At 40.8% G+C, this 25,809-nt stretch overlaps 2 protein-coding genes across 2 annotated transcripts in view; one reads left to right on the top strand and one right to left on the bottom strand.

Annotated features, from left to right (window-relative positions):
- Window positions 1-25,809, bottom strand: part of GFM1 (G elongation factor mitochondrial 1) — a 46,624-nt gene that overhangs the window by 11,181 nt on the left and 9,634 nt on the right. The window contains exons 7-13 of the mRNA XM_065410364.1: window positions 23,445-23,599; window positions 20,922-21,006; window positions 17,676-17,813; window positions 16,623-16,724; window positions 14,901-14,957; window positions 14,152-14,289; window positions 12,692-12,774 (exon numbers count right to left, since the gene is read on the bottom strand). Of these exons, the coding sequence (XP_065266436.1) occupies window positions 12,692-12,774; window positions 14,152-14,289; window positions 14,901-14,957; window positions 16,623-16,724; window positions 17,676-17,813; window positions 20,922-21,006; window positions 23,445-23,599 (758 nt within the window). The remainder of the gene's footprint in view (window positions 1-12,691; window positions 12,775-14,151; window positions 14,290-14,900; window positions 14,958-16,622; window positions 16,725-17,675; window positions 17,814-20,921; window positions 21,007-23,444; window positions 23,600-25,809) is intronic.
- On the top strand, window positions 1,092-12,656 carry LXN (latexin). The gene is made up of 6 exons (XM_065410365.1): window positions 1,092-1,261; window positions 4,693-4,755; window positions 5,486-5,663; window positions 6,174-6,310; window positions 10,863-10,925; window positions 12,328-12,656. The coding sequence occupies exons 1-6, from the start codon at window positions 1,133-1,135 to the stop codon at window positions 12,424-12,426; spliced, it is 669 nt and encodes a 222-aa protein (XP_065266437.1). The 5' UTR covers window positions 1,092-1,132; the 3' UTR covers window positions 12,427-12,656.

Raw genomic sequence — 25,809 nt, 5'->3', positions numbered from 1 at the left:
GAGTCTAGTCAGAATTCCAAAGGAATATGTCCCTTTATTGACATTTTGCTTTATCCTATTTAGTTATGCATAACCAAAATGGCTATGCATTTCTATTAATCATTGAATAGCCAAGAATATTCAAGGACCCACATGATGAACAGCATGATTCACCATTCTACAAGAGAGTAAAAACAGGCAGGATACTACTTTATAGGTCATTGCAGTCCAAACGCTCCAAAATACTCTATATTAAAACAAAACATAGCCGACAGACACCCGTATGGGATATTAGCATGGAAATCAGAACTCTTTTGCGGCCTCAAATTCATTTTCTTTTGGTGTCGAGTCTCCACTTGAGTCATAATCTCAACTGTGACATCAATTTGTGGATGCAAAAACTGGGATGTCAAAAAATGTCTGAGATGTTCAGATAGGTAAATAAAACCTTGACAGGATTAACTTGTTAGAAAGTTGTCATGCAAATGACACCTTTAACAGAGAATGAAGAAAAATATAGACAACATTTTTGCAAAACCGAAATTCAAATTTTTCATAAAGGGTTAGCTGTTTAAGCATGGATGATCCAGGTAGTCCCTCATGCGAACAAGGATGCACTGCTGGGGCTTCTAGTGGCAGAATAAGCTCCAAAAGTGAATTTGCATAATAAAATGTATTATTGACAAAGAATGTAACAGCAGAGACTGGATTTATGAATCAGGCACTAAAGGGGAAGCTGGGACAGGGCTGATCACAGACCTGCCTAGTCCCACTACTGGAAGCCCCCACTGGCAGGGTTCATTTTAGTGGCACTATTTGCAAAGGAGAAGGATTGTGATGTATAGTGTCTTACACACACACACACACTTTCCAGCCTCCCGCATTAGCTTGTCCCAGCTGCTGCGGCTTCTCACTCCTCCTCCGCAAAAGCTAAAGTGAAACACAGCTGTTCCTGTTCCACCGAAACAAGGTGACTAACAGGTGACCCGCAGTGCGCCGTGGTGCACACGTATCAGCCGCGCCGCTGGGCACAGAGGCTGTAGCGGCTGCTTCCTGCTTTCGCGGAAGCTGAAGGGATCGTACACTCCCTTGCGTGATCCTTGCTCCGGCCTCGCCCTTCCCACTTGTGCTAGCAAGTAAAGCGCCTTGCTCCATGGAGATCCCCCCGTCCCACTACCCAGCTACGAGAGCAGCCGCCGTAGCTGTGAACTACATCAACTACCAGCATGGCAGCCCCAGTAAGATCTTTATGGTGCAGCAGGTGACCAAAGCCAGCAGGGAGGTGAGTGTGTGCGGAGGGGAAAACACAGCGAAGAGGGACTGGCCAGAAACACCCCGGCACATGAACTAGAACGAGTTAGCCTGGGTCTGGAAAGCTGGCCACAACCCAGCGCATTGAAGGCATATACGGCGGAGATATGCTACTTTCCGTGCTGGCTGTGGTGTAAGGAAGTGATTGCTCCAGAGCCACTCCGTACTCCGCTGCTCAGTGCTGATTTAGAAGAGCGCAGAGTACAGAGCCCAGAGCCCGGGGAGGTAGAGTCCTGTTTCCCAGCCCCGGGGGAGTCTCATAGCAGCGTCACACTCATACCAGAGATGTTCCTTTGCAGTGCTGTAACTGAGTATTTACCAGCCACCCAATGTTAAGGCCCCCAGGCAGGCTACAAAATAGCCCTATTATAGTCTCCTTTAGTCGTGTGTGTCAGGACATTAAAATATATCTTTAAGTCACATAGACTTAATCTTCTAATGTTAAAATATTGTTCCCACACAAGACCAAGTTTTAACCCAGGAAAATTTAGGCTAAATTATGGTTCTCTGCTATGGCTTTAAAAAAAAAAAGTGTCCACACAGGTAAAACTAAAGTGTTACCCAGGCTCCTGATTTTATCCTGAGTATTGCTGTGTTTGGTGTTTTGCCTAAAGCCCCAGTTCCTGGAGTCCTACAGTTCTCAGCTTTCATTAAACAAATAACATAGCTCTCATGGTTGCAAATAAAAGCCTGGAAACATAAACCACCCCCGCCACCACAAGACAAATAAAAAGAATGCCAAATTTATAATTTAAAATCTCATGGATTTCAGTGGGGTATTTCCGATAATAAATGTGTTACAAATTAATTCTGCTCTTAAATGGCTCCCAGAATTTGTGATGTGGTCTTTGTGTTTTAAAATTCCCCCTGCTCAGTCCTTCATACATCAGAAACAAAGCACATAACTTCACATTAAAAGAGAAACAGAAGATGCTGTGAACACTTGAAGGCTTAGATTCTACAAAGACTTATGCACATGCTTGACTACTCACATGTGTAAAGTTACTCATGTATGTACATGTCTGCAGGACCAAAGCCTAAAAGTCCATCCACTCAGTGTATATGCGCATGTAAGATGCCTACATTAGAACTTTGCTGTTTTCAGTGACTAGGAGGCCCACTGGGAGATTTGTGTACATTTGTTTAGGTTTTGATGAACAAAAGGACTAAAAATCCTAAGTATACAACTAACAATGTGTACTTATTTGACAATTGCACTTTAATATTATGTGCTCATAATACTTGGCATATTAAAAAAATTGATGATTTAATAAGAAAATATAAACCCTTACTAACCGCTCTGCTATAGTTTTTGCTGAGATGTTTGGTGGGACTACTTATTCATGGGAATTGTAAAAAGATTTGTATTAGTGAGGTGGTACTGTATTGGGCCAATCAGTATTTACTTTTGAAGAGAGGAAGGAAAAGAAGGTTATAACTGTTAAAGTGGGATTTCTTGTTCATCACTTAGCAGGAAAGAACAAAACTGCTTTTACACCTTTCTCTAAAAAGATCTGATTTACCTCTTAGAATTGATCTTTCCCTATGTCCAGGAAGATTAAAATCCTTTCTCCCCTCCACTGAGATCAGCTCCCCTATCCATTCTACCTGTCACCATAAAGCACTTATAAATGCCCACAGATGATTAAGTCATTGTTCAAGAGTTTCTTCCTTCCATACAAGAATTCTGTAGCTCTCCTCAATCCAGAAAGGATCACTGTTGATAGTTATTCCAGGTCTGGCTCCACAAGTAACAGAACCTTGGATTCTTTCCAGATTGAATTGCACTAACCCCTAACTTGCCATACTTTCTCTCATTCTCAATTCAACTCTCCTCTTTAGGAGACTACTATGCATGGATGAAAGTCATGTTTGAAACTGTGCCTTTAGTAACTTGAGTTACAGATTAACTTACATATCAATAACCAAAACTGCTGCTTTATCCACAAACATCTATTTGATAAGTAGGCTGAATTGTCTACTGGATTGAACACGTCAGGAAGCCAGGAGCTCCCGAATTCTAATCCTGACTCTTACTTGATAACGATGTTGCCTTGGACAAGTGACTTGACTAACACTGAACCAATTCTCCACAAGAGTGTAGTGAGGATTAGTCACCATTTGTGCATTCTGAAAATGGACCACAATATAAATGCAAAGTATTAATAAACCTGTTTGTCACAGCTTTGAGCTTTTTCTTCATTGTTCTTACAGATAATAGCTGGGACAGATCTGCTCAAATGTCCCATGAACCAGTTGCTCAAAGATGTCTTAAGTGGCCTTGCTCCCATTACTGGCACAGTCTGAAGACTAATAATTCGCCTGTGCCCATTTTCTTTTTTGTAGTTCTGAAGTATGGAGATAAAGCTGTTATTACATCTGCACTGCCCTCTCCTCAGACGACGTCCTTTTATATCAGATCAAAGCAGCAGAGAAAGCATAAATAACCTGGTGGTGATAACTTCTTGCAAAGACTGTTCTCCAGTTCAACACTTCGTGTACTATACAATCTATTGTGTTGAGATACCTGGTTACAATGTGATTAAAGCAGTGTAGGTATGAATGAACTATGTTCCAATGTGTGCAGCAGCCTTGCTAGTGCCCCAGGAGGTAGCACAGTTCAGGAACATAGCTTGATTCCATCTACAATGCTAGTATGAAACATGTTTAATAGAGTTGGGGAGAGGGAAAGGACTACTGTGTAGTAACTGTGCCTGCCAACACTGCAGCTCCTACTGTACTGATGGGATTTTAGGCTCTGTCTCTATTGGCCAAGGAATCAGTTACCACCTTTCCACCAAGAACGCTGGAAAGATATTGTCATGGTTACTATCAGAACAGCTGGGACTCTCTCAGCAAAAAGCTGCCCTGGATTTGAGACTGTACCATGTTCCAGAACACAGTTAGCTTAGTCTTGAGGATAAATCTATGATAGTCTGTAGTGTTTTCGTTTTACAGCTCAAATACTTTAAGACCATATACAGTTCTTAATTCCTGGAGGGTGAAAGTCACCCAATGCACATGGTCCTCACAAGGCTACTATTATTTGTAATAATTTGTGCTTAGGCGCAGTAAGGATGGGTTTTATGTGGCAGATAGGACTCTGCATGTTCCCTCTGCACTGGATGTATTTCACCCCATTGGACTTTAAATAAACTGGACCATGGATAACTAACCAGATGTGACATCAGGAACGTTGGTGCTGTGTATTAAATGACTAAACTTCAAGTCTGGTCACATGTACACAAAAGATAAGTAAAGAGTTAAATATGTACTGTACAGGGTGGCACTGTGCATTGTCATACTTCACAGGAATAACCTGAACAATCTCCATCAGGTACAGAAATGAGGAGGATTAAAAACAAAACAGTTTAACTTTTTAAAAATATTTCCTCACTTTAGGACATTGCTGATGTTGGGCATAAATACCATCTTAAATTTTCACTGGAAGATCTCCTCCACAAGGTGAGTTCTGCTTTATATACTTGAATTGTGAATTCTTTAGGGCAAGAATCATCTTTTAATTATACACGTAGACAGCACATAGCATAATGGAGCCCTGCTCTCTGTTGGGGCTTGTAGACTGTACCAGTAAATAATTATTTGAAAGTGAGCTGGTTGTAAAATTGGAGCACAATACACACACTTCAGAGCTCCCTTCAGTGCTAATCAGGCCACAGGACTGTATTTAACCAAAAGAAGAAACAGCCAGCTTTGGCACCATGAAAGCCCTGAAAAGTCACTTTTTGCTGTACAATACCATGGTATGGCAATTAGTTGAGAGAGGCAATTAGCATATTTAAAAACAAGGATGTCTTAGTGTCATCCACTGTGAGTTAGATCACATCTTCAATTTGCAGACCTAATTTGAATATATTTCTCTAGCTAAATAACAAGCAGAATACTGTGTCAAATTGATATAAAAGGGAAAGCACCATCACTAAATATATAGCTTTGACATGTTCTATATAAACTACACAGAAAGTTTGTGAATATATTTTAAGGGTAATTAAGATTTTGACCCTGCTTTAATCTTAATGAAATAGTCTGCACATACTCACACACATCAGACTTGCAGAAAAAATGGCTAATACATAAAACAGTAAAATAGATGCATTGTGGAGTTTTCTACGTATTAACTGTCTATTTTACTTTATTAAAATGGATTAAATCCATGTAACTATTTCTGTAACAGGACAATGCCATTAACTGCACTGCTGAAATTCTTTATCTTCTGAGCAACCAACGTACTGCGCCACAAGTGCATTTTACAGTGGAAGGAGAATTTGGGAAGAACACAGATGAAGCAGATAAGAAATTTTACAACAGACTCAAGAGCCTTCAAGAACCGTTGGTTGCACAAAATATTCCAGGTATGAAGATGAGGGAAGGGATTTTGGCAGAAACCTTCACCTTCTTCATTCAAACTTTAGTGTCAAGCATAGCAGCAGTGAGCATTCATTAGTTTTGAATGTGCCAAGATTGACTCAATTTTTTTTTTTAAATTGCTCTTTCCTTGAATACTTATTAGGCTAGTTGCTTTGCTTTAAAAACGTACGGTTCATCACTGTTGTTAGCATTATAATAGCTACTGGAGGCTCCAACTGAGACCAGGCCCTCATTGTGCAAGGCTCTGTAGTTAAACACTGGAATAGATAATCCCTCTTCTGAACAGTTTACCATCTAAATAGAAAAGCCAAACAAAGGATAGAAGGAGAAACAGACCTTTCCCAAGGTCACACAGCAGGTCTGCGGTAGAGCCAGGAATAGAACCCAGGTCTCCTGACTCCTAGTCCAGTATCCTACCTACTAGGGTGAGATTGAATGAGTTTCAATTTCAGTTTTTCACACATTTAATACAAATTATTTGCTTTGGTTCTCAGACAATTATGGCAACATGTCCCCAGAAATGGAGCCCATCAGCCATCTAGCCCGGGTGGCCTGTGGTTATATAATATGGCAGAACTCCACTGAAAATACATTGTACAATTTGGTTCAAATCAGAGATGTCAGGCAGGTGGTAAGTAATGCACCTATCAATGCACTGGGATGATAATAATTAGGAATAAATTCAGAGAAGCTGCTATGTAAGGATACTCCATTGTTAAAACTATAGATTGCTGGAGGATAAGTAGAAACATATACATTCAGATTTAAGGTCTACAATGGAACAGATTCTGTGAATCCGACTGAGATTTGGACAATATCAAGTTTTCAAATGGGTTCTTTGCTCACCATTCACAAAACTGTGTAGGCAATGTCCTACTCTGATTAGGGTATAAAATAGCAGTTTGAAATATGTACATACTGACTGACCTATTCCTTATTCTCTCTATCCTTTGCACCTCAAAGTTGATATGCATTTATATATCAATACTAAAAAAAATTCAGGACACTGAACATAACAGGACAGCTTGCTCTCTCTAGGTATTTATGCAACAATCATGGTATTAGTACAAGGTGTTTCTGGAATTTAATATTCAGTGTCCCCATTTCTGAATTCATGCACGTTCATGTGATTGCATGTTTTATAGACCGTGTTACAGGAGCACTCATACAATGGATGCAATTAGATATCACTATCAAAGAGTGCATCCATAAAGGAGCAAACCTACCCAGTCCTAATCCCTCCCAAACAGTTAGTATGTCAAAGGACATGCTCCAGGCAGAAAATTGAGCTGCTTTATGGCACAGGCCAACCTACACCTGTAATCCATACCCCTCATGTGAAAAGCATACCTCTAGGATTGAGTCAAAGCAAAAGTAATTACAAAGATTTCTATTTTAAACCATTCCAAGTAAATATTTTTTCTGCTCTAGCAAAACAATGCGCCTACTTGATGATTGGAGTGTTCTCCTGGGTCTTCTCTTCATTAATTTAATTTTGCTCCATTTCTCATACAGTTTCTTGGTGACAACAGTATTGCAAATTTATTAGTTATAAGTCTTTTGACATTTTTTCTGGTCTAATCACTTCATTTGATTGGGTTTTCTATTACTTTTCCTTCCTTCATTTATATTCTCTGTAGGTCCAATTTACAGTAGCCTTACATCTGCACAATATCAAAATACTTTCCTTTATCTTTTAGTCTACACTACAGTCTCACAATCAGTCACAGTAATATTGTTTGACATCTCTATGCTATCTGAGTTTGGACAAATAGCAATGGGCTGCATCTCAACTCCAATAAGATCAAAATCCATCTATGTTTGTACTGGTTTGTAACACTCCAGTCTTCAACCATTGTTAATTTACCTAAAAGGATATTCAAAGATAGGATCAAGTCTCAGTTTAATTCTTAATTTCATATCACCAAATATTACCTTTTTTAACCTTGCTCTTGCTATATTTGCTTTTATTAATTTCTGTATGTTTCATTTCACTAAAGCACGTGTTTTAAAAGAATACTGAAGCAGCTCATACCTTGAAAGAGTTATATACCTGTAGTTGGGAAATGCCCTCTGAATTCTTCTCTCTTAAAACTGAAAGAGGGCCATTATTAATGATTCATATAATAATTACTTCTGCTGCAGAAGCAGCCATCCAGCTGGCTAAAGCAGTACAGTATTAGCTAGTTAATGTTCACAGAATTATATGGTATAGTGATCACTGATTAAGTTTGACAAGAAAATAAAATGCATGAAAAGCAAGGCGATGGTCCCTAAGGGAAGGGCCAAAACATGTAGACATTATTTCATGTTTTATCTTTATTACTCTGTCTGATTGTCCATTGAAAATTTCTTCTTACTGAATTGATCTTGATGTGCCCTAAACCATTCAGGAGTACATGGCCTGTGGCTGCCAAAACAAATTATAGCTTTTCAAGTTAGTCAAAAGTAACCCATCTGCCACAGCCAAAAGACCCTGTGGATTTCTTACCAGAAAGAGACTTCAACTTGTCTGAGTATAAGTTTCCTTAGGAAAACCATAGATGGTGTTTAGGTAAGTGGAGATCTGTTGACTCCCTGCTTCTATTGTCTACTTGCTGAGAAGAAATATGGATTTTCTTTTGCAATTACTGTGAGACAACTTACAATTCAAACACATTAATCCTGGACACTGAAACACAGAATAGGACCTGACATTCAGAATAACCACAACTGGCATATCGTTTAGGATCATGCTGTTGTAGTCTAAACAACTAAGGGGCCATCATACATTTTCAAAGCCCAGTTTTGGACATTCAATATGTGCAATTAACTCAGCTGAGGTTGTGCGTGTGAAAGGAACACAGAGTCACAAACTCACTTTGGGAATGAAAAACTGTCACAGAATGGGGATAAAGACTAATCACCTGAGCATCATCACTTCAGTGGTGTTCATATCATTCTGGGAACAGAATTTGTTAATTAGCTTTTCTCCCTCTGGTGGCTGACTTGGAGCAGGAGTGGATCATGTGTGGATTTTAACACAACTGTCTGCAACAGATAAATTTTAGAACAGGGAAAAGCAGACACCATATAACACTTAAATTAGATTAAATTTCAGATCTGTGCTGTGTTCCTTTCATACAGAGCTAAGATAAATTATTGGTAATTGGAATTAGCAGGTTTCACTTATCCTTAGATTTTAGTCTGTTTTTGTGTATTCTGCTGTCCACACCCATCTCTTATAACATGTTACCATGGTGAGACTTCCTGCAGTGCCTGGCATGTCTCACCCTATTAACATAATTTCATTTAAAAGTTATTTTCCTTGTTAGCATACCTTACAGACTTGAGATCTTGAAAATCAGTGGGATTTGTGCTCCTAACTCATTTATGCGCTTTTGAAAAGTCCCACTCTATTCACCGTTCTTAGGTGCAAAAACACATCTGTACAGAAGGAGTAATAAAGAGACCGGGGCCCTATTGTCTCTTCTTGCAAGCAGAAGAGATCCTTATTGAGTGTGTGGAATGCCAACACCAAAGTATCATTTCCCTCTTCCTTGGAAACCTGCAGAAATGCATGTGCTGTAGGGATTGGGTTAAGAGGCTGATGAGAGGCCATAGGAACAGCAATGAGGGAGTTCCCTTTCTCACAGATCCCTGGAGTTGGGAGGCTACATCCCCCTGCTTCCTCTAACCCAGGGGTGGGCAAACTATGGCCCAAGGGCTGCATCCGGCCCTCCAGACGTTTTAATTCGACCCTCGCGCTCCCGCCTAGGTCGGGGGCTTGCCCCGCTCCGTGCGGCTCCCACAAGCAGCAGCATGTCCCCACTCCAGCTCCTACACGTAGGGGCAGCCAGGGGACGCCGCACGCTGCCCCCGTCCCATGCACAGCCCCCATAGCTCCCATTGGCCAGGAACCACGGCCAATGGAAGCTGCAGGGGCGGCGCCTGCGGACGGGGCAGCGTGCAGAGCTGCCTGGCTGTGCCTCCACATAGGAGCTGGAGGGGGGGACATGTTGCTGCTTCTAGAAGCTGCTTGAGGTAAGCGCCGCCCAGAGCCTGGCCCCCTCCCACGCCTCAACCCCCAGCCCTGATCCCCCTCCTGCCCTCCAAACCCCTCGGTCTCAGCCTGGAGAACCCTCCTGTACCCCCAGCCCCATCCCAGAGCCCGCACCCCCAGTCAGAGCCCTCACCTGCTCCCGCACCCCAACCCCCAATTTCGTGAGTATTCATGGCCCGCCATACAATTTCCATACCCAGATGTGGCCCTTGGGCCAAAAAGTTTGCCCATCCCTGCTCTAACCTCTTCACCCAAGGGAACAATTTTTTCATATCTCTGCATGGTGAAGTTCAAACACCTATACCCAACATTTATGCAAAAGGATACAATTTCTCTGAATTCCAACACCTTTCAGATTAGATCTGGCCTTGAAATATTCATATATTATGGACATAATGATTAATTGCCCCAACTGACTGGACAATGGCACATGCAAACATTTGCTACGCTTGAAACAAGATGTATAGTAACAGTGTTTAGTATCAACAGAAACAGAACTAACTTCTATGGGATTCCATCTGGCAGTGTTCTCCCATTCAAGATTATATTATGAACAGCAGTATCAGTGGCTGGAGGACTAATCCAACTGATTGCTGCTGCTAGTTTCCCAAATCAGGTATTTTTGTAGCAAGATTTGCTTTCCCTAAAATATGTACTAGCTTCTGCTGTTTACAATTCCCATGTAACTTTGGATTTTCTTAAATGACCAATTGCTCTACTCGGCTTCTTTGCCCAAACCCTAAATTATTCACAGTCACAAAAATCTAAACACACAACCAAAGCAAAGAATCTCTATAGTAACATAAGTAAATGGAAAATGAGTCAACACTAAAAAAGTTAAGTTGTTTTGGAAAATAAACCCAGTATTTCCCTTGAAAGAGAACATTACATTAGTCATGCCTGACTTTATAAACAGAGCTGTTTGAGCAATCAGTGTGGAGTTAAACTTTGTGTTCTGTCTTTCAGATGTTATTTTGTGGTTAAATGAAGTGCAGCATAGAGCAAAACTAAATTTCATCTGTTTTATTCATTACTCTTTTGTAATATTTTGGACTTTTATTGCCGCCAAGTGACTGTTTTTATGAATGAAAAGGTAACTTAAATCTCAGTCCTTATTGTCTTGTCTTTATGTTGGTTCCAGAAAAGAAACGATGATTACTTGGAATTTGACTACACGGTCCTACTTCATGATATTGTTTCACAGGTAAAAGTTTTATTGTCAAGCAAAAGGGAAAATTAGATTACCACCTATGAATTGTCTTTCTAGAACCCGCCACGTTAGACAGACTGACAGTGAGGTGTTCCCCCTTCACCCTGATGCTTGGACCAGTAGATTGGCTGCATAACAGGGCTAGACGACCCCTTCCACCTTGCATTCTCCAGAGTACTCTGCCTTCATTTGTATGCAGGTAGCAGACCAAGGGTCTCCGCTTATGTCAGAGCTTCAGGGATCTTAAATTCTTTGGTTATAATTCTAATTGACTACAAAAACTAAAGAGAAAAGGGTGAAATTCCTGGGCCGTTCCTGTGAGGTGGAGGAGGTTCTTTGAGCAGCTGCTCTCAGACCTCTCCATCAAGGGGAAATTATTGCTAGGGTGGACCCGTTCCCCTTTCTGGCCATGTCTGAAGGGGACAAGAAGAGGAGCCAAAAAACATCCGGATCTGCTTAAACGCCCTCACAGGGACCAAAATGCTCATGTGTTGGAGCAATTTGGGCACAGAAGGGCCTGGTCTACACTGGGGGGGTGTCGATGTAAGATACGCAACTTCAGCTACGGGAATACCATAGCTGAAGTCGACAGATCTTATTCCGACTTACCTCCCATCCTCACAGCACGGGATCGACGGCCACGGCTCCCCCGTCGACTCCGCTACCGCCGCTCGCTCCGATGGAGTTCCGGAGTCGACAGGGAGCGCGTTCAGGGATCGATATATCACGTCTTAATGAGACACGATATATCGATCCCCGATAAATCAATTGCTACCCGCCGATACAGCGGGTAGTCTGGACGTACCCAAGATGACTAGAGACATGGGGGAGGGGTTAGGTCCTCCATAGCCTGGAGGAATGAAAGCAGTGTACCCAACCAGCATGAGGGCAAGGTCCACAAAGAGCTGTTGGGTCAGGCCATGGAGCTGCCCTCCACACTGGGCATGGCACTGGCAGCAGCACCTTAGATTTCCAAAATGGCACTATCTTACTACACAGTACTGTGTCTCAGGTAAATCTTTTTTACAAAGAAAATAATTTGCATTTGATTTAAGGAAAATGTTTTAGACGCAAAGCTTTAGATATTGTTTAGTGTAAAATCATACACAGATAACGAGATTCCCCTCCCATTACAAATATTACCATTCAGACACCCACTGCATCTTCATTAATATTTGCATCTCGTGAACAACACATACCATACTTTAGTCATCTGTAGGGAGGGAAGGTCCTGAAAGGAATTAGCCAACTAACTGCAGTACAAAGCACAGTTTTTGTTTCTTTTGCAGTCCTGCACTTGTTTTTGTTTCTTAAACAGCAATCGGTATTCTAGTTCAGTATTGTTCTAAGAAAATTTCCAGTCTTCTCCAGTACATTATGTATGTTTTATCCACAGGAAATTATTCCTTGGCAAATGCAAGTTCTTTGGCATCCACAGCATGGAGTTAAAGTAATAAAGAACAGCTGTCAGCCAAAACATGCAGAGCAGGACTAGAAGCATATCCAGTACGGCAATAATAGAATCTCAGAAGCTATGGTGATGGAGAAGTCATATAGACAGACTAAGTGATGAACAATATCCTCACTCACTCTGTGAAACCCTCTATTCCTTCCATGTGTATTTTACTTCATGCCCAAACAAATCAAAATAAATGTTATGTATTTCTTTTCTGTAGTGTAAATGGTGTGATGAAGATATAATAAAATGTCTCAGTGCTTGGCTAATTTGGTGTATTATGCTGGATAAGGAGAATACTTACAGTACAGGTTTTGTTATGCTCTCTCTGAAGGCAACTTTAGGCTTTCCCATGGTACAAAGACAAGCATATTCTCTTTCCATTCGCTGCAGAGAAAGCAGAAAAAATCCAGGACTGTTCCTGTCAGTGACCATGTCTTTGATCACAGTCATTGAAGTAGTTTGAAAAAAAACAAACTGCGTGTCACTGTCATTCTGATATAATCCCTGTTTAGGAGCAGTAACTTCTGAACTGGAAGTGTTCCACAATACAGGTAACATCAACATTCTTATTCAGATTTAAGCTGTACAAGATTTTCTATGTTCTATAAAATGCCAGCTCCATTTAGTGTTCTATAAAATTGTTAAAGGGACACTTTCATCTTGAAATACCATAAATTTTATAAAGTCAAAATTAGTTTTAAGGGAATAACCTCATACAGACTCCAGATCTCCCTGCCAATTAGTTTTACAACCCATTTTCCTTTATAATTTTTAGAGCTTTTTCTCCTTTCTGTTGCTAAACAGGGGAAACTGACTATGGTGACATTCACTGTAAACAAAAGGCTTTCAAATGTACAAAATGAGCAAACAGGGAAGAAAGTGCTCTTCTGAAATTTTAATTATAGTAATCTTAGGTTGTGTTTGTACTAATAGGTAAAAAAATTTCAGACCAAAGTCTGATTTTTAAGATGATAGAAAGCCTTCAACTAAAACTATTAATGCCCAGGAAAGATGACTAAGATGTACAAATATCTATATCTAGACATTTATTAAACCACCACCTTAAGCAGCCAATAATTATTTACATTAATATTTTAGTGCTTTTCATTCTGGAGATCCAAAAATCCTTTATGAACTATGGCCCCAACCCTCCATTGGATCTAAACAAGTGGAATTTGCACTTTTGCAGAGCACTGGTAGTACAACTTGTCAGGAATTTTTCAATTAAATGGTTTTTCATTGGAAATTACCGATTCATCAAAATGGATGTTTTCACAGGAAAAGGTCAGTTTTGATGATACTTTCATCAAGGTTTCTCAAATCCAGACTCAGACCCAGAATGTGGAAGACCTTGGTTCAAATCTCTGCTCTGCCTAATTCACACCATGAACTTGCACTTATGTCCAAGTCATCCCAGGTGACTGCCCCAACTACCAGGCTATTGGCTGCTGACTTTTTTTTTTGGCAACACATGTCAAAAGATCAGTTTCATCCCAATGTGCAGTGGGAAATCTTTGAAATCTCAAAACAGCTTTCCACCCAAACTCTACCCATTGGCACCACACAAGCATAGTGATTCACAACTGCAGAATCAGGGCCTGTATTTTGTGATCACTTAGCCCACCTACATGAAAGATTGTGGCAGATGTTTTTAAAGCGCACAGCAACACTACACAACATCCTAGGGCAGAAAGTAAAGAGCAATACTTTCCCCAGCCAAGACTCGACTGCATAGGTCTCAAATTCAGTTTTTATAATCACCTGAGCATAGATTTCCAAGTGCAGTTCTCCCATTCCAGAAACGATTGTCTCTTTGCTCTCATTGTCAAAGTGGACTCTAAAGGTAGGATCTTCTCTTGTAAACCGGTTCAGGCCTTTTGAAAATTTATCTAGGTCATTCTAAAAAAAAAAAAAAAAAAAAAATTATACACATGCAAAATAAATTAAGCACTTTATTCAACATTCTATGAACAGCAGATGATGGAAAGGTCTGAAAAATTCATCCTAACTAGTTAGCACCGTTCCTGCCCAATAAGAGGTACATGGATTTGCCTCCCAAACAGATCCATAAGCTTATAATCAAGTTCATTCTCCAAACTCTTGTAAGTGTGCCTGCATGTGCCTTAACAAAAACCAAGAACACCCCTAGAGTAGGAAAAGAGGTCATGATTAGGTCAGCGTTAGCTAACCCCAATCTTTTCCTTAGTGAACATGCAGGTTAACACCTTTTACCTTGATTTAGCGGATAGCCTTTTCTTAATGTAGATAAATCCCTAAAGTTAATCAGGGCCAGCTAACACATTTTAATTCACATGTTAAACAATATGAGTAGCATGCTGATAAATGCATCAGTTAACATGTTTTAAGACACCACTCATTTTCACAGCATAGGCAAATACAGAGGGTTTCCCTCAATAAACTGTAAAATGACAAGAGTAGAATGATAGAGGAGGGAACTCAGACTGAAAGTTTTGTATTATTGGCTATAAATTTGATTGACAGGCTCTTACCTTGTTGGAAGGCTTCATGGCTACTGAAATGACAGGTTCAGGGACATGAATCGATTCCTGTAGTAGTTAAAAAGGAACAGTTGCCAAATAAACAAGTTTCAGTACAGCTGGCAATGCGATCATAGCAGAAAACTGAAGGTTTTGTCTCAGAGACCAGGGGTTCCAAACAAAGGTGACTATTTTTATAACATGGTCTTGTTCAGATTTACATCTAACATAGTAAAAGTAGGGATGCAAAATACCAAACGGTAAACTGGTAAGCATTAGTCTCCCGGTTAACCAACCCTAACCGTTAACCCCCAGCCCCGCCAGCCGGAGCAGCCCCGCGCCGGCCCGCCAACCCCAGCCGCCCTAGCTCCCCTCCCTTTAATCATTTAACTGATTAAACGACAATTTTAATCATTTAAACGTTTAACTTTTTAAACGGATATTTATATCTCTAGGTAAAAGTTCAATTAAAATAATGTTATGTTCTTACAATCACAAAGCCAGGAAAATTCTGATTTAAGACTGTCACTTTGTCCTTGACCCACCCTCTATTGTGTGTAGTTTGGGCTTGTGTCTTACGGCATTGGGAATGAAAGGTGTGCATTGAAGAGATCTAAATCTATACTAGAATACTACCCTGATCACCACCAACCCTCCTAAGGAAGGAAGGAAGGAAGAGTACTAAGGTGGAAGGAAAGGGATAAGAACTTGCCCATTTGCCAAGCTCAAACCTTATGCAATAACTGCTGAAGGACAGTGGGATGAGGTGAGCATGACACATTCATATATACAATGTATTCAATTATTTTTGCAAGCATGAGTGAGTGATATTTGTACAGGTTTATATTTCGGGTAACGGGGAGGATTTGTTTTTTATTGAATTATAAAACTGGATAAACATTGCCACAAGTGGACATGTATTAGAACCAAGAATCCTTCTGACCTAACATCATTTCAAACACAGTAAAGGAAACTGACTAGTTACAATTCTTTTATGTATATCAAAAAGGTTTTAAAATCTTAAGCTAATGATTTAATGGTTGATTGCTCATCAATGATGGTGCCCCAGCGACCAATGCAGTTATGGGAGTGATGATAAATGATTTTATATATTGTACATGACAAACCACCAACATATCTGCATTAGTTTTACAGCTCTCTCTCTCTTTAAAGCGCTTTGCCTTATCACGTATTTTTAAAGCACTATAGCTCCTTCCTAATTTTCCTACTAAATTCTGTTAGTTCCTCTCAAGACCATGACAAAACTATATTCCAATACATACAGTAATTATAAGAAAAATATTTCTAATACTGTTGCTTGAATGTGAAATTACCTTTTTTCTGGACTGTGGCTCTTCTAGTTAGTTAAATGGTTTGGCTTCCATGTTTTTAACTCCAAATTTTCTATTTATATTGACACACACAAAAAACGTTTTACCTATTATACCCAACTGACATTATACCTCCCCTGAGAGCTGACATTTGGTATTGTGTGTGTGTAATATCTTATATATATGCCTACATATATACCACAATTTTACATGTTTGTATCATTTTTAAGGAATCTAAACTGGCATCAGAAATGTTTCTAAAAGTTATTTTCAGTTGGATATCCTTTGTCTGAATAAACAGAGCATTTAAATTAAGAAAAAGTGGCTTAAGAACTGAAAGAATAAAAACGCGATAAAGTCCCAAGGTGTAATGGATCAGGTCCATGAAAAAAGTTGTACTTACCATGGAAATGTCAGTACTGGTTTTATCAGTGAATGTATCCCCACTAGCACAATCAATTCCAAACAATGCACATATGTCTCCTGCATAAACTTCATCTACATCCTAAGAAGAGAAAGTCAGGTTAGGTATGTACATGGTATTGAAAGGAAATGGCAAAGCATATCTAATATACACACACAGCTACATCTGGTTTCAAGTGGAAAGAACTATGATAAAAAGGACTGGGCTGGGATTTGCAAAAGGGGCTTAAGAGTCTACCTACTTTAACATTCCAGCTTTCATAGAACCATAGAATATCAGGGTTGGAAGGGACCTCAGGAGGTCATCTAGTCCAACCCCCTGCTCAGAGCAGGACCAATCCCCAACTACATCAGCTTTGATAAAAATGTGCTGTAAACAGCTGGATACAAACTTGACACGAAGATCTTCAGTGCTAATTCATAAAGGGTCTCAGTTTCAATATTAGTTAGCCCAAGAGGAAGGGTGCTAAGCATGTCACTTGCTAACTTTCACGCAGTCTTGACTTGCCCATAGTATTTAGGTTGCAAGAACTCTAGAAGCAAACCTACTTGCTTTCCACAGTTACATGTTTTCTGGATGGGGTAGTTTTTGTAGCATTTTGGGAGGTAGTTTTTAGTTTGAGAATTATAGTAAAAACCTCACAGCAGAGCTATTTCATTGGGGGAGCGAGGAAATAGCCTTGGAAAAATAGACATGAGTAAGGAAGCTGAAAAGGAGAAAGTGACATCTAGCCTTCTTCAGCCAGAAGGCCAAGAGCCATATTGTAAGGCGTCAGGGGCGGAGAACAGACATATGTGGAGAATCCTCCAACTCAATGGGGAAAACAATACAATGGAGCAGATTTTAATTTCCAGTTCCACCTTTGGAAATCTATTAAAGGAAATAGGGTAACATGGGTCAAATGAGAGCAGAATTTTGCCCTGTGTTGCTTTATTTTGAGATGCTGAACAAGCACCTCAACTTTTCAAAAAGCTTCAAGGACAGATAACATCATCCAAAAGTTTTCCTCTATTTTCTAGTTCCTACACTTACCTCCATCGAGTCTGCATGCATGCGAACCAGTCTCGGCACTCGCACCTTTTTCCCTGTCCTGGTGTTGTAAATGTAGTCACTTTTCTTCAACTTCCCCTGATAAACTCGAATGTACGTTAGCTGCCCAAAACGGCCAGCCTGCAAATGGCATTAAAAAAATGGAGATAAAGGTTAGAATCACCATGAGAGTCAACAGCACAGCTATTCTACATGCACTCTGCTCTGGCTATCGCTAAAGGACCATTAATTTGGGTTTATTCGTTTGAAACTATATATCAAAAATAATTTCATCTACATTTCTAAAACAGTCAAACCTTCTCTCAACTCTGGGGTAGAATTTGGCATCTCCTGACGAGTTTCCTACCTCCCCAACTCACCAGTCCAAAAGCTTGCCCGCTAAAATGTATGCCACAGCATCCTAGCAATCCAGATGGTAATGTCTCATATGACAGAGGTCTCTGTCACTATCTATAATTAAAGATGCAACCACATTTTCATTTTAAGCCTTATTTTCCCTCTCATATATGCACAAACCCACCCCCTTTTCCAGATTTTCACAGGAATATAACATTTCCCTCTGAAAATATTTGTGATAAATCAAAGGAAAGCTAAACTTTTCAGCTACAGTTCCAACCACAGAGAAGGAAGGTAACATCTTTCAACCCAGAAAAAGTGGAAAAATCAAATCCTTTTGAAAAAATGTGATGTGTATCAGGAATGAAACCATTTTAAAATTTCCAAATTCACCCATGTTTAGAATCATTCAGACACAGCAGAATGTAAAAATGTTATGAAAATTAAGAAATGTATTAGAAAACAGTCATTATTAACTAGATCTCTGATAGTAAGATCTCCATTTAAAGATTTACTTGTCAGTCTGTGGCAACAGGCACAGACATCAAAGGCGCACTGAGACCAGAGCTCAGCAGCTCTATGGGCCTGTGGGAGCCAGGATAGCTGCTTACCCTACAAATGTTACAACACAGCTATTTTTAAGATTCTAAGACGTCTTTCTGAGCCAAAATGGAAGAAAGGGGCAAGGAAGGTCACAAACACAGGTATAAAAATGGAGCTGAAAGACAGCACAGAATGGAGTCAAAGATATGGGCTAAATGAGTTTGTCTGGACTAAAAGAACTGACTGTGGGTTTTCAAGCCTTCTGTTAAAGCTACAAATTGTTACAGCAATAAACCAGAATCACCTTAAGAAGAAGCGATGTCCATAAATGAGCTATCTGGAACAATTAACAATTGTTTTGGACATTTTTCTGTGGAAAAACTTAACTCAATGGGCAGCAGCATCACCACGTGGGCTATTGTCAGCATCCTCTTCATGGTCATCACCATGTACCAGGACCTGCCATTTACCAATACACCACTATCCCTTTTTCCAGACATATTCTAACTGGACTAAATGAGAGGACATCACCACCCCCTTGGCCTGTCCTAAGAAACAACCACTGTCCTTGCTATTCTCCTCCTAGTGTATCAGCTTCACTGTCACTTTATTCCTACCTCCTGATCACGTGTCTCTTATTTTTTGCCTTCTATCTCATAAGATCTACCAACTCTGGTAAGGTACAGTAGTACACGTTAGAGGCCATCCATGTTTTCACCCACAATTAAAATCACAGACATTTAGGGCTGAGGACCTCAAGAGATCATCTAGTCCAGGGGTGGACAAACTTTTTGGCCTGAGGGCCACATCGGGGTTCCAAAACTGTATGGAGGGCCAGGTAGGGAATGCTGTGCCTCCCCAAACCCTAACCCTATCCACCCAGTCCCACTTCCCACACCCTGACTGCCCCCCTCAGGACCCTCGACCCATCCAACCCCCCCACTCCTTGTCCCCTGACCACCCCCTCCTGGGACCCCACCCCCATCCAACCCCCCATGCTCCCTGACTGCCCCGCCCCCTATCCACACCCCCACCCCCTGACAGCCCCCCTGGAATCCCCCCCATCCACCACCCCCCAAAGCCCCTTTCAGAATGCTGTCCTGGGAACATGGGCGGAGGACTCAGGAGGAGCAGGTGCAGCCGCCGCAGCCAGAGAGAAGCGGCGGTTTCCCCTTCAAAGCGCCGCTTCTCTACGGCCGGCTGTGTGGCTGCACTCCTCCCGAGTCCTCCACCCGCGTTCGCCACGCTCCCGCCACCCGCACTGCCCGCCTGCTCCCCTGAGGCTGCAGGTGAGCCTCCCTTCCTGCTCTCCCCTTCCCCCGCAGTGCAGCCCCCTCCTGCGCTGGCGGCACGTCCCGATGAGGCTGCGGGGGAGGGTGAACAGCAGGGAGGGGGCTGGGGGCGAGCCTCCCCAGCCGGGAACTCAAGGGCCTGGCAGGATGGTCCCGCGGGCCGGATGTACCTGCGGGCCGTAGTTTGCCCACCTCTGATCTAGTCCAGACACCACCCCGATTCTGAGGCAAGATGAATTATACCTGCACCACCTCACCCCATCCTACATCCATTTGTTAATGCTTTTTCCTGGCAATTCATCTTGAGATCAAAGCTATGCTCATGAAATAAAAAGCTGGTTTAAAAATCAGTTCCCAGAATTCAGTGCATACTGAATGTTAGAGTCAAATTCTTTTGCTAGCCAACCAGAATACATGTGGTGCCTTACGCAGGGTGCCACATACTGTAATCATTAGAAACAGCATTAAACATCTACCTCATACAGAATGGAAGAATTCTTATCCCTCTGCCCCTTTTGAGAGATTTGAGCTATATAAATTATGGCAGATCCCTTTGGTTTCGTTTGCTCTGTTCTCTAACCAGGTCACAAATAATGAATGTGGGTACAGTATATGTCTTTAAGGTGATTAACAGAAGTTGTATTCAACACTCTAAGTCAATCAGCTGGAATCAGATGTTGGCAGCAAGAAAAAGATAAATGAAAAACTCAAACAACTGAAGCAAGGATTGGCTAATGTACGGAAATCCATCTGCTAGAAATCCTTAGCTCAGCCATGTCATGAACATAATAATGAAGTAACAAATGCGTCTCATGCACAAATAGACACATTTACCAGAAAGCTTTTTAAACAAAACTCTAGTATGTTTCATTTACAAAACCAATAACCATCCCTGTGTAAGACATTTCCTGGGGATTAATGACAAACTGCCATTAATGGCCCAGTGCAGATAAACCTTACTTAATCCATCAGTTCTCCCAGGAAATGCCCTGTGCCTCAATTGTTCTTGCTGAACTAGAAATTCCTCTCAAATGAAAAAGAAACATTAATAACCCACCTCCAGTTTGAAAGCCAGACCTACAAAAGGCTCAGAGTCATCTCTGACTGAGTTCAGCAGAAGTTTGGTTTTATCCTCAGAATCCCTAAAAAAAAAAAAAAGGGGGGGGGGGGAGGGTTTAAGTGATGAGACAATACATGGCAGCTTCTCCTGACTGTGTGCTCAATCCTGCTAGGTGCTGGAGTGCCCTACACTCCCACTGAATTTGTTTGGGAGTTGCAAAGTGCTGCTCAGCACCTCCTAGTAGGATCTGTGCACCTTGCAGGACCAGGCCCTCTAGAGACAACTTCAGACAAACTACAGCCATCACTGAAGTAGAGGTCCATAGCATTGACATATTTATCACCAGTGTTCACATCATCTCACTAAAATTCCACTGGAAGAAGTGGCTAGCACAACGCTCTATTACACATATTTCATTCTTCATGGAAGATGCCATATTTAAAGCACTAGGGACAGAATTCCAAGAGTGAAATCCTGGCCCCCTTGAAGTCAATGGCAAAACCCGTTGACTTCAAAGGGGCCAGGATTTCACCCCGATCCTCAAAGCAAGTATAATTAGAGAGAGGTGTGCGTCAGGCACAGAATTGGGAGCCAGAAAGTCTCAAGTACAAATCCAAACTCTAACAGTGACTCCCTTTGTGATCTTGGGTGAAACTGGCTTAACCTCCCAAGTTCTAGTCTCCTCATGTGTAGGATGGAGATAACACTGCTGCCTCTTCCAGGTATTTTGAAGATTAGTTAATATTACTGAAGTGTGATTCTACTCCGAAAGAAGACCTAAGGTTTGTCCACACTTAAAATGCTACAGCTGCGCCACACTAGCGCTTTAGTATAGACACTTCCTACACCAATGGGAGGGACTCTCCCATCGGCGTAGGTAACCCACCTCCCTGAGAGGCAGTAGCTAGGTTGATGGAAGAATTCTTCCATTGACCTCGTGCAGTCTACATGGGGACTTATGTCAGCTTCACTACGCCACTCAGGAGAGTGGATTTTTCACACTCCGACTGATGTAGTTAAACTGACCTAATTTTCTATAGTAAGAAAGACAGTGCAGAACATTTCTCTTTACACTGGAAAAAAACAAAAGCAAATGTGGCAGAGAGTCTCAGAGCCCGAATCTACAGACCAGGCTCGCACTACGGTGCTAGAAATAGCCATGTAGATGCTCCCACTCAGACTCTGATAGGATTGGGTAGGTGGGTTGTGGATTTCAGGGCCTGAGCTCCACCTCGAGTGTGAACATCTATACAGCTGTTTTTAGTACAGTAGCACGAATACAAGACCTTGGCGCTAAGACTCACTGCTGCGGGTGTTTTTTTGCAGTGTGGACATGGCCTTTGTGGCCAAGTGTCCTCTCAACAAGTCACGCTCTTCCTGCACATGCAGCAGATACGCATACTTGTAAATGTCAACATAGGGAGTATTCATGAGAACAGAACAGAGAGGGAAAGCACATGAGAACCTCAACTACAGCTGGCAGGTCAAAAATTCAACTTATCAGTACCAATAAGGGTACAAGAATGGGTTAGCTTGGCTGTTGGACCATATGCTACTATTCAATTCGGGGGCTCTAACCTCAAAGCCTCTGGGTTTGGTCTTGCAATTGTGGGATGGAAGTATTATAAAGAAAACATTCCAACCTGGATGCTAGAAGGGCAGAGAGAACCCTCAGTAGCAACTGCTCACACCAGCTCAGAAGTAACACTGATGGGTCACATAAGAAACTTTATCTAACCTTTCTAACACAGAAGGATGGTCATGATAGGGCAGGGGGTTAAGGAGGGGTGAGGAGTCAACTGAAAAATACTGGTGCTCGGGTGTGGGGGGGTGGTAAACGACATTTACTAGTATAATTTCTAAGTATGAAGGTTTTACATTGTACCTATCACTGCATTATCTGAGCAACTCAAATACAGCAAGAGAAACTCGATCATCCTTCTAAGATTTATTTCTACATGAAGAGATGTCTGAAAATATGCACATATGTACAGGAGATTACTCAAACCACCATTTATACACAAAAGGATATATGTTAGCATTGAAGATTTGGGTGGGTTTTTTTTGTTTGTTTTTAAACTATGAGGGCATATCTATAGTAAGAGAGAGCAAACACTTTTTAAATCATGCCCTGACATTTTTAAACATGGCCTATGTCCTAGTCTAGATACAACCTAAGATGTTAATATCAATTTATCCTTACAAAAAAGACCTGACCAGATCACTAAATATGTCAGTTTTAATATTTAAGAGGAAGTAAAACAATGTTATACTACAAGTGAAAAGAATGCCCCATTGATGGAGGGATTTATCATCTTTTAATGATCATGCAAGCCTACTACACCACACTACTATACATGTTTTTTCTTTAAAGTGACTAATGAATTGTATTATTCATGCATTTTGTTAAAATTTCCTGCTCTGTTTTTTTTGAACCTGCTTGAAATCCTGATTCTATAAACACTTTGTACACCCATAAAATAAATCTGTCCTCCCCACCCTCTTCCCTCTGGCACTCACTCCTGGTTGAGAATAGCATAGTTCTGGACTTCAGATGGATTTGGGAGATAGTCTAAGACAGCATCCAGCAGGGGTTGCACTCCTTTGTTCTTCAAAGCACTTCCCATAAGTACAGGCGTAAAGGACTTTTTCAGTGTTGCTCTTCTGATTGCAAGCTAGAAAAACATTTATGAATTACTTCTAATTTTGTAGCAACTCCAATATTATATACATAGAACCAAAAGTAGTCGCCTTTAACACTGTAGCAGTTCAGATTGTCAGCTTTGCTGGGCAGGGATTGTGTCTTTACTTATGCCTTACAAGGTGCCAAACAAATGGTTAACAAGAACAAAAAATGATAATCATTCATAAAGGGACAGGGTTGGACCGGAAGCATTGTTATAACATTAATGATGTATGTAGCACCGTGGTCTCCAACCTTTTTACGCCCAAGATCACTTTTTGAATTTAAGTGCAACCCAGGATCACCACCACTGAAGGCCATTTTGGGCTCCATTCACCTAAGGTCAATTATGGAAAATTTAGTCTAGTGATTTGACTGCCCAATTTAAAGGGGTCCATTTTTATAAATTACTGAGCACTCAAATTAAGGCATCCAAAATCACTTGTCAGTTTTGAAAATTTAGACCTGAAGTTTAGGCTTGAGGTTCAAGATCTCTTAAATGAAGGGCTGGAATCAATTTGCACTGAGGTCAGGCCTAAGCATGAGGCATTACAGATACACATGGCTCTTCCACGTAATCAGGACTTTTATACAATATCCTAAAACTCAAACTACTTGCAAAAAAGGATTGTTGGTGCCTACATTAAATAATTTTACTTGTCTTTTCCATTAGCACAAACTCTTAACCATCCACCTTGCTTTTATTTTTAAGCTCTCTTGATAGAAAGAATATTTTGAAATAGCAAGATGGTTCATAAGGAGGATACTGGAAAAAAAACTTACAGATCTTGAATTGGAAAAAAAGTCTTGCTGGATGCTTTTTTCTTTTCTTTTTTTCCATTGTCATCTTTTCTGCTTAACTAGTCATCGAGTGTGTGTGTTTTGGAAACCTATTTAATTATGTTAATGCCTATTATTCCTATTTTGCCAGCCTAATGAGACATTGGAAATGTATGGCTCCATTCAATTCTCATCAACAATAATTTTTTAGAGATACAGAAGTAATTTTATTTCTTTTTTTGTGAAAACTATTTTCATTCCATTGAGGAGCTGGGGCACATCAGACAATTTCTTGCAAATAATGTTTTGGTAGCAGAGAACCAGGTATTTGTTTAAGCACTTGATCCTTAATGATCATCCACTAAAACTGTGACCTTCAGGATTGATAGCCAACATGTTTTCCAAGAAAAAATATTTTAAACGAGAACTTGATTGCCTGCCACTGAAAAAAATTAGTATAAGTAAACCCGCCTTTGCTCTGTCACAGCTATTAAATAACTAATTAATTTGCTTTCAGGAGAGGGGATAAGAGCAAGGCCACTCTGAATAGACAAATTTACTTTTGTAACAGACTGCCTTCCCAGACATCCCACTGGGTACTACCAACAACAAACTCTTAGAATCACTCCTCTCTTACAGCAAATCACAACAGGAACACAGAGTGTACAGATTACTGCAACACTCCCTCCTCTGGCTAGAAGAGCTTTGCAGTTCTCTAAGGCTACTATAAAGGACTGGTCACACAGCAGAGGGGGTGCTTTATGCGTGGGCCAGTTAGTTTTTCTTGCCTTTACATCTCATCAAATAAAGCACAGTGGACCGGATTTTCAAATGTGCAGAGCACCCAGAATTCCCACTAAAGTCATTGGGAGCAAAAGCTGCTCAGCACCTCCAAAAAATCAGGCCTTTTGCCATCATGACACATGTTTTAATAGCATCTTGAGGTATAAGCTTTCTGAGTGCTCCTGAAGCCAGAGCACATGCTGGACAGCAAATTCATGATTAAAACTCCATGGAGCAAAAAATCAATATTCTTTCAATCCTAATCTGCATTACATACATAAAAGGATCAAACAAATCACTTACTCGACTCAAAAGTTAGGGGCCCAGATCATCCAAATAAAGTTTACAATAGAACCCTCAATGCATCCCTAACTTTGAGTGACTATTGTGCCTCCATAATACATCATTAATAGCAGGTACAGGGGGCTGCTTCCTATGGTGATGAGTGCAGTATAAGAACATGAATAGAACAGGAAACAATTACAAAATGGCAATCGCACATTGACTCCCTTGTTATCAGAGTAAAGAGATGCTGATAAAGGCACTTTTAAATCTAAAGCTATGTTTTAAAGTTATGATTTCCATGATCAAGTCTGAGTTAAATTCAGCCTAGCCTAACTGGGTTCAATTCAGTGAAAT

Source organism: Emys orbicularis, chromosome 9 (assembly GCF_028017835.1).
Source record: "Emys orbicularis isolate rEmyOrb1 chromosome 9, rEmyOrb1.hap1, whole genome shotgun sequence".
Classification (NCBI taxonomy): domain Eukaryota; kingdom Metazoa; phylum Chordata; order Testudines; family Emydidae; genus Emys; species Emys orbicularis.
The sequence above is the reverse complement of the archived record's forward strand: the minus strand, read 5'-3'. Positions and strand labels throughout refer to the sequence as shown.

Excerpts from the sequence above, each read along its gene's own strand:
- LXN (XM_065410365.1), top strand. The coding sequence starts at position 1,133 with ATGGAGATCCCCCCGTCCCACTACCCAGCTACGAGAGCAGCCGCCGTA. Across the intron at positions 5,664-6,173 it reads GGTTGCACAAAATATTCCAG|ACAATTATGGCAACATGTCC; the intron begins GTATGAAGATGA and ends TTTGGTTCTCAG. Across the intron at positions 10,926-12,327 it reads TTCATGATATTGTTTCACAG|GAAATTATTCCTTGGCAAAT; the intron begins GTAAAAGTTTTA and ends TTTTATCCACAG.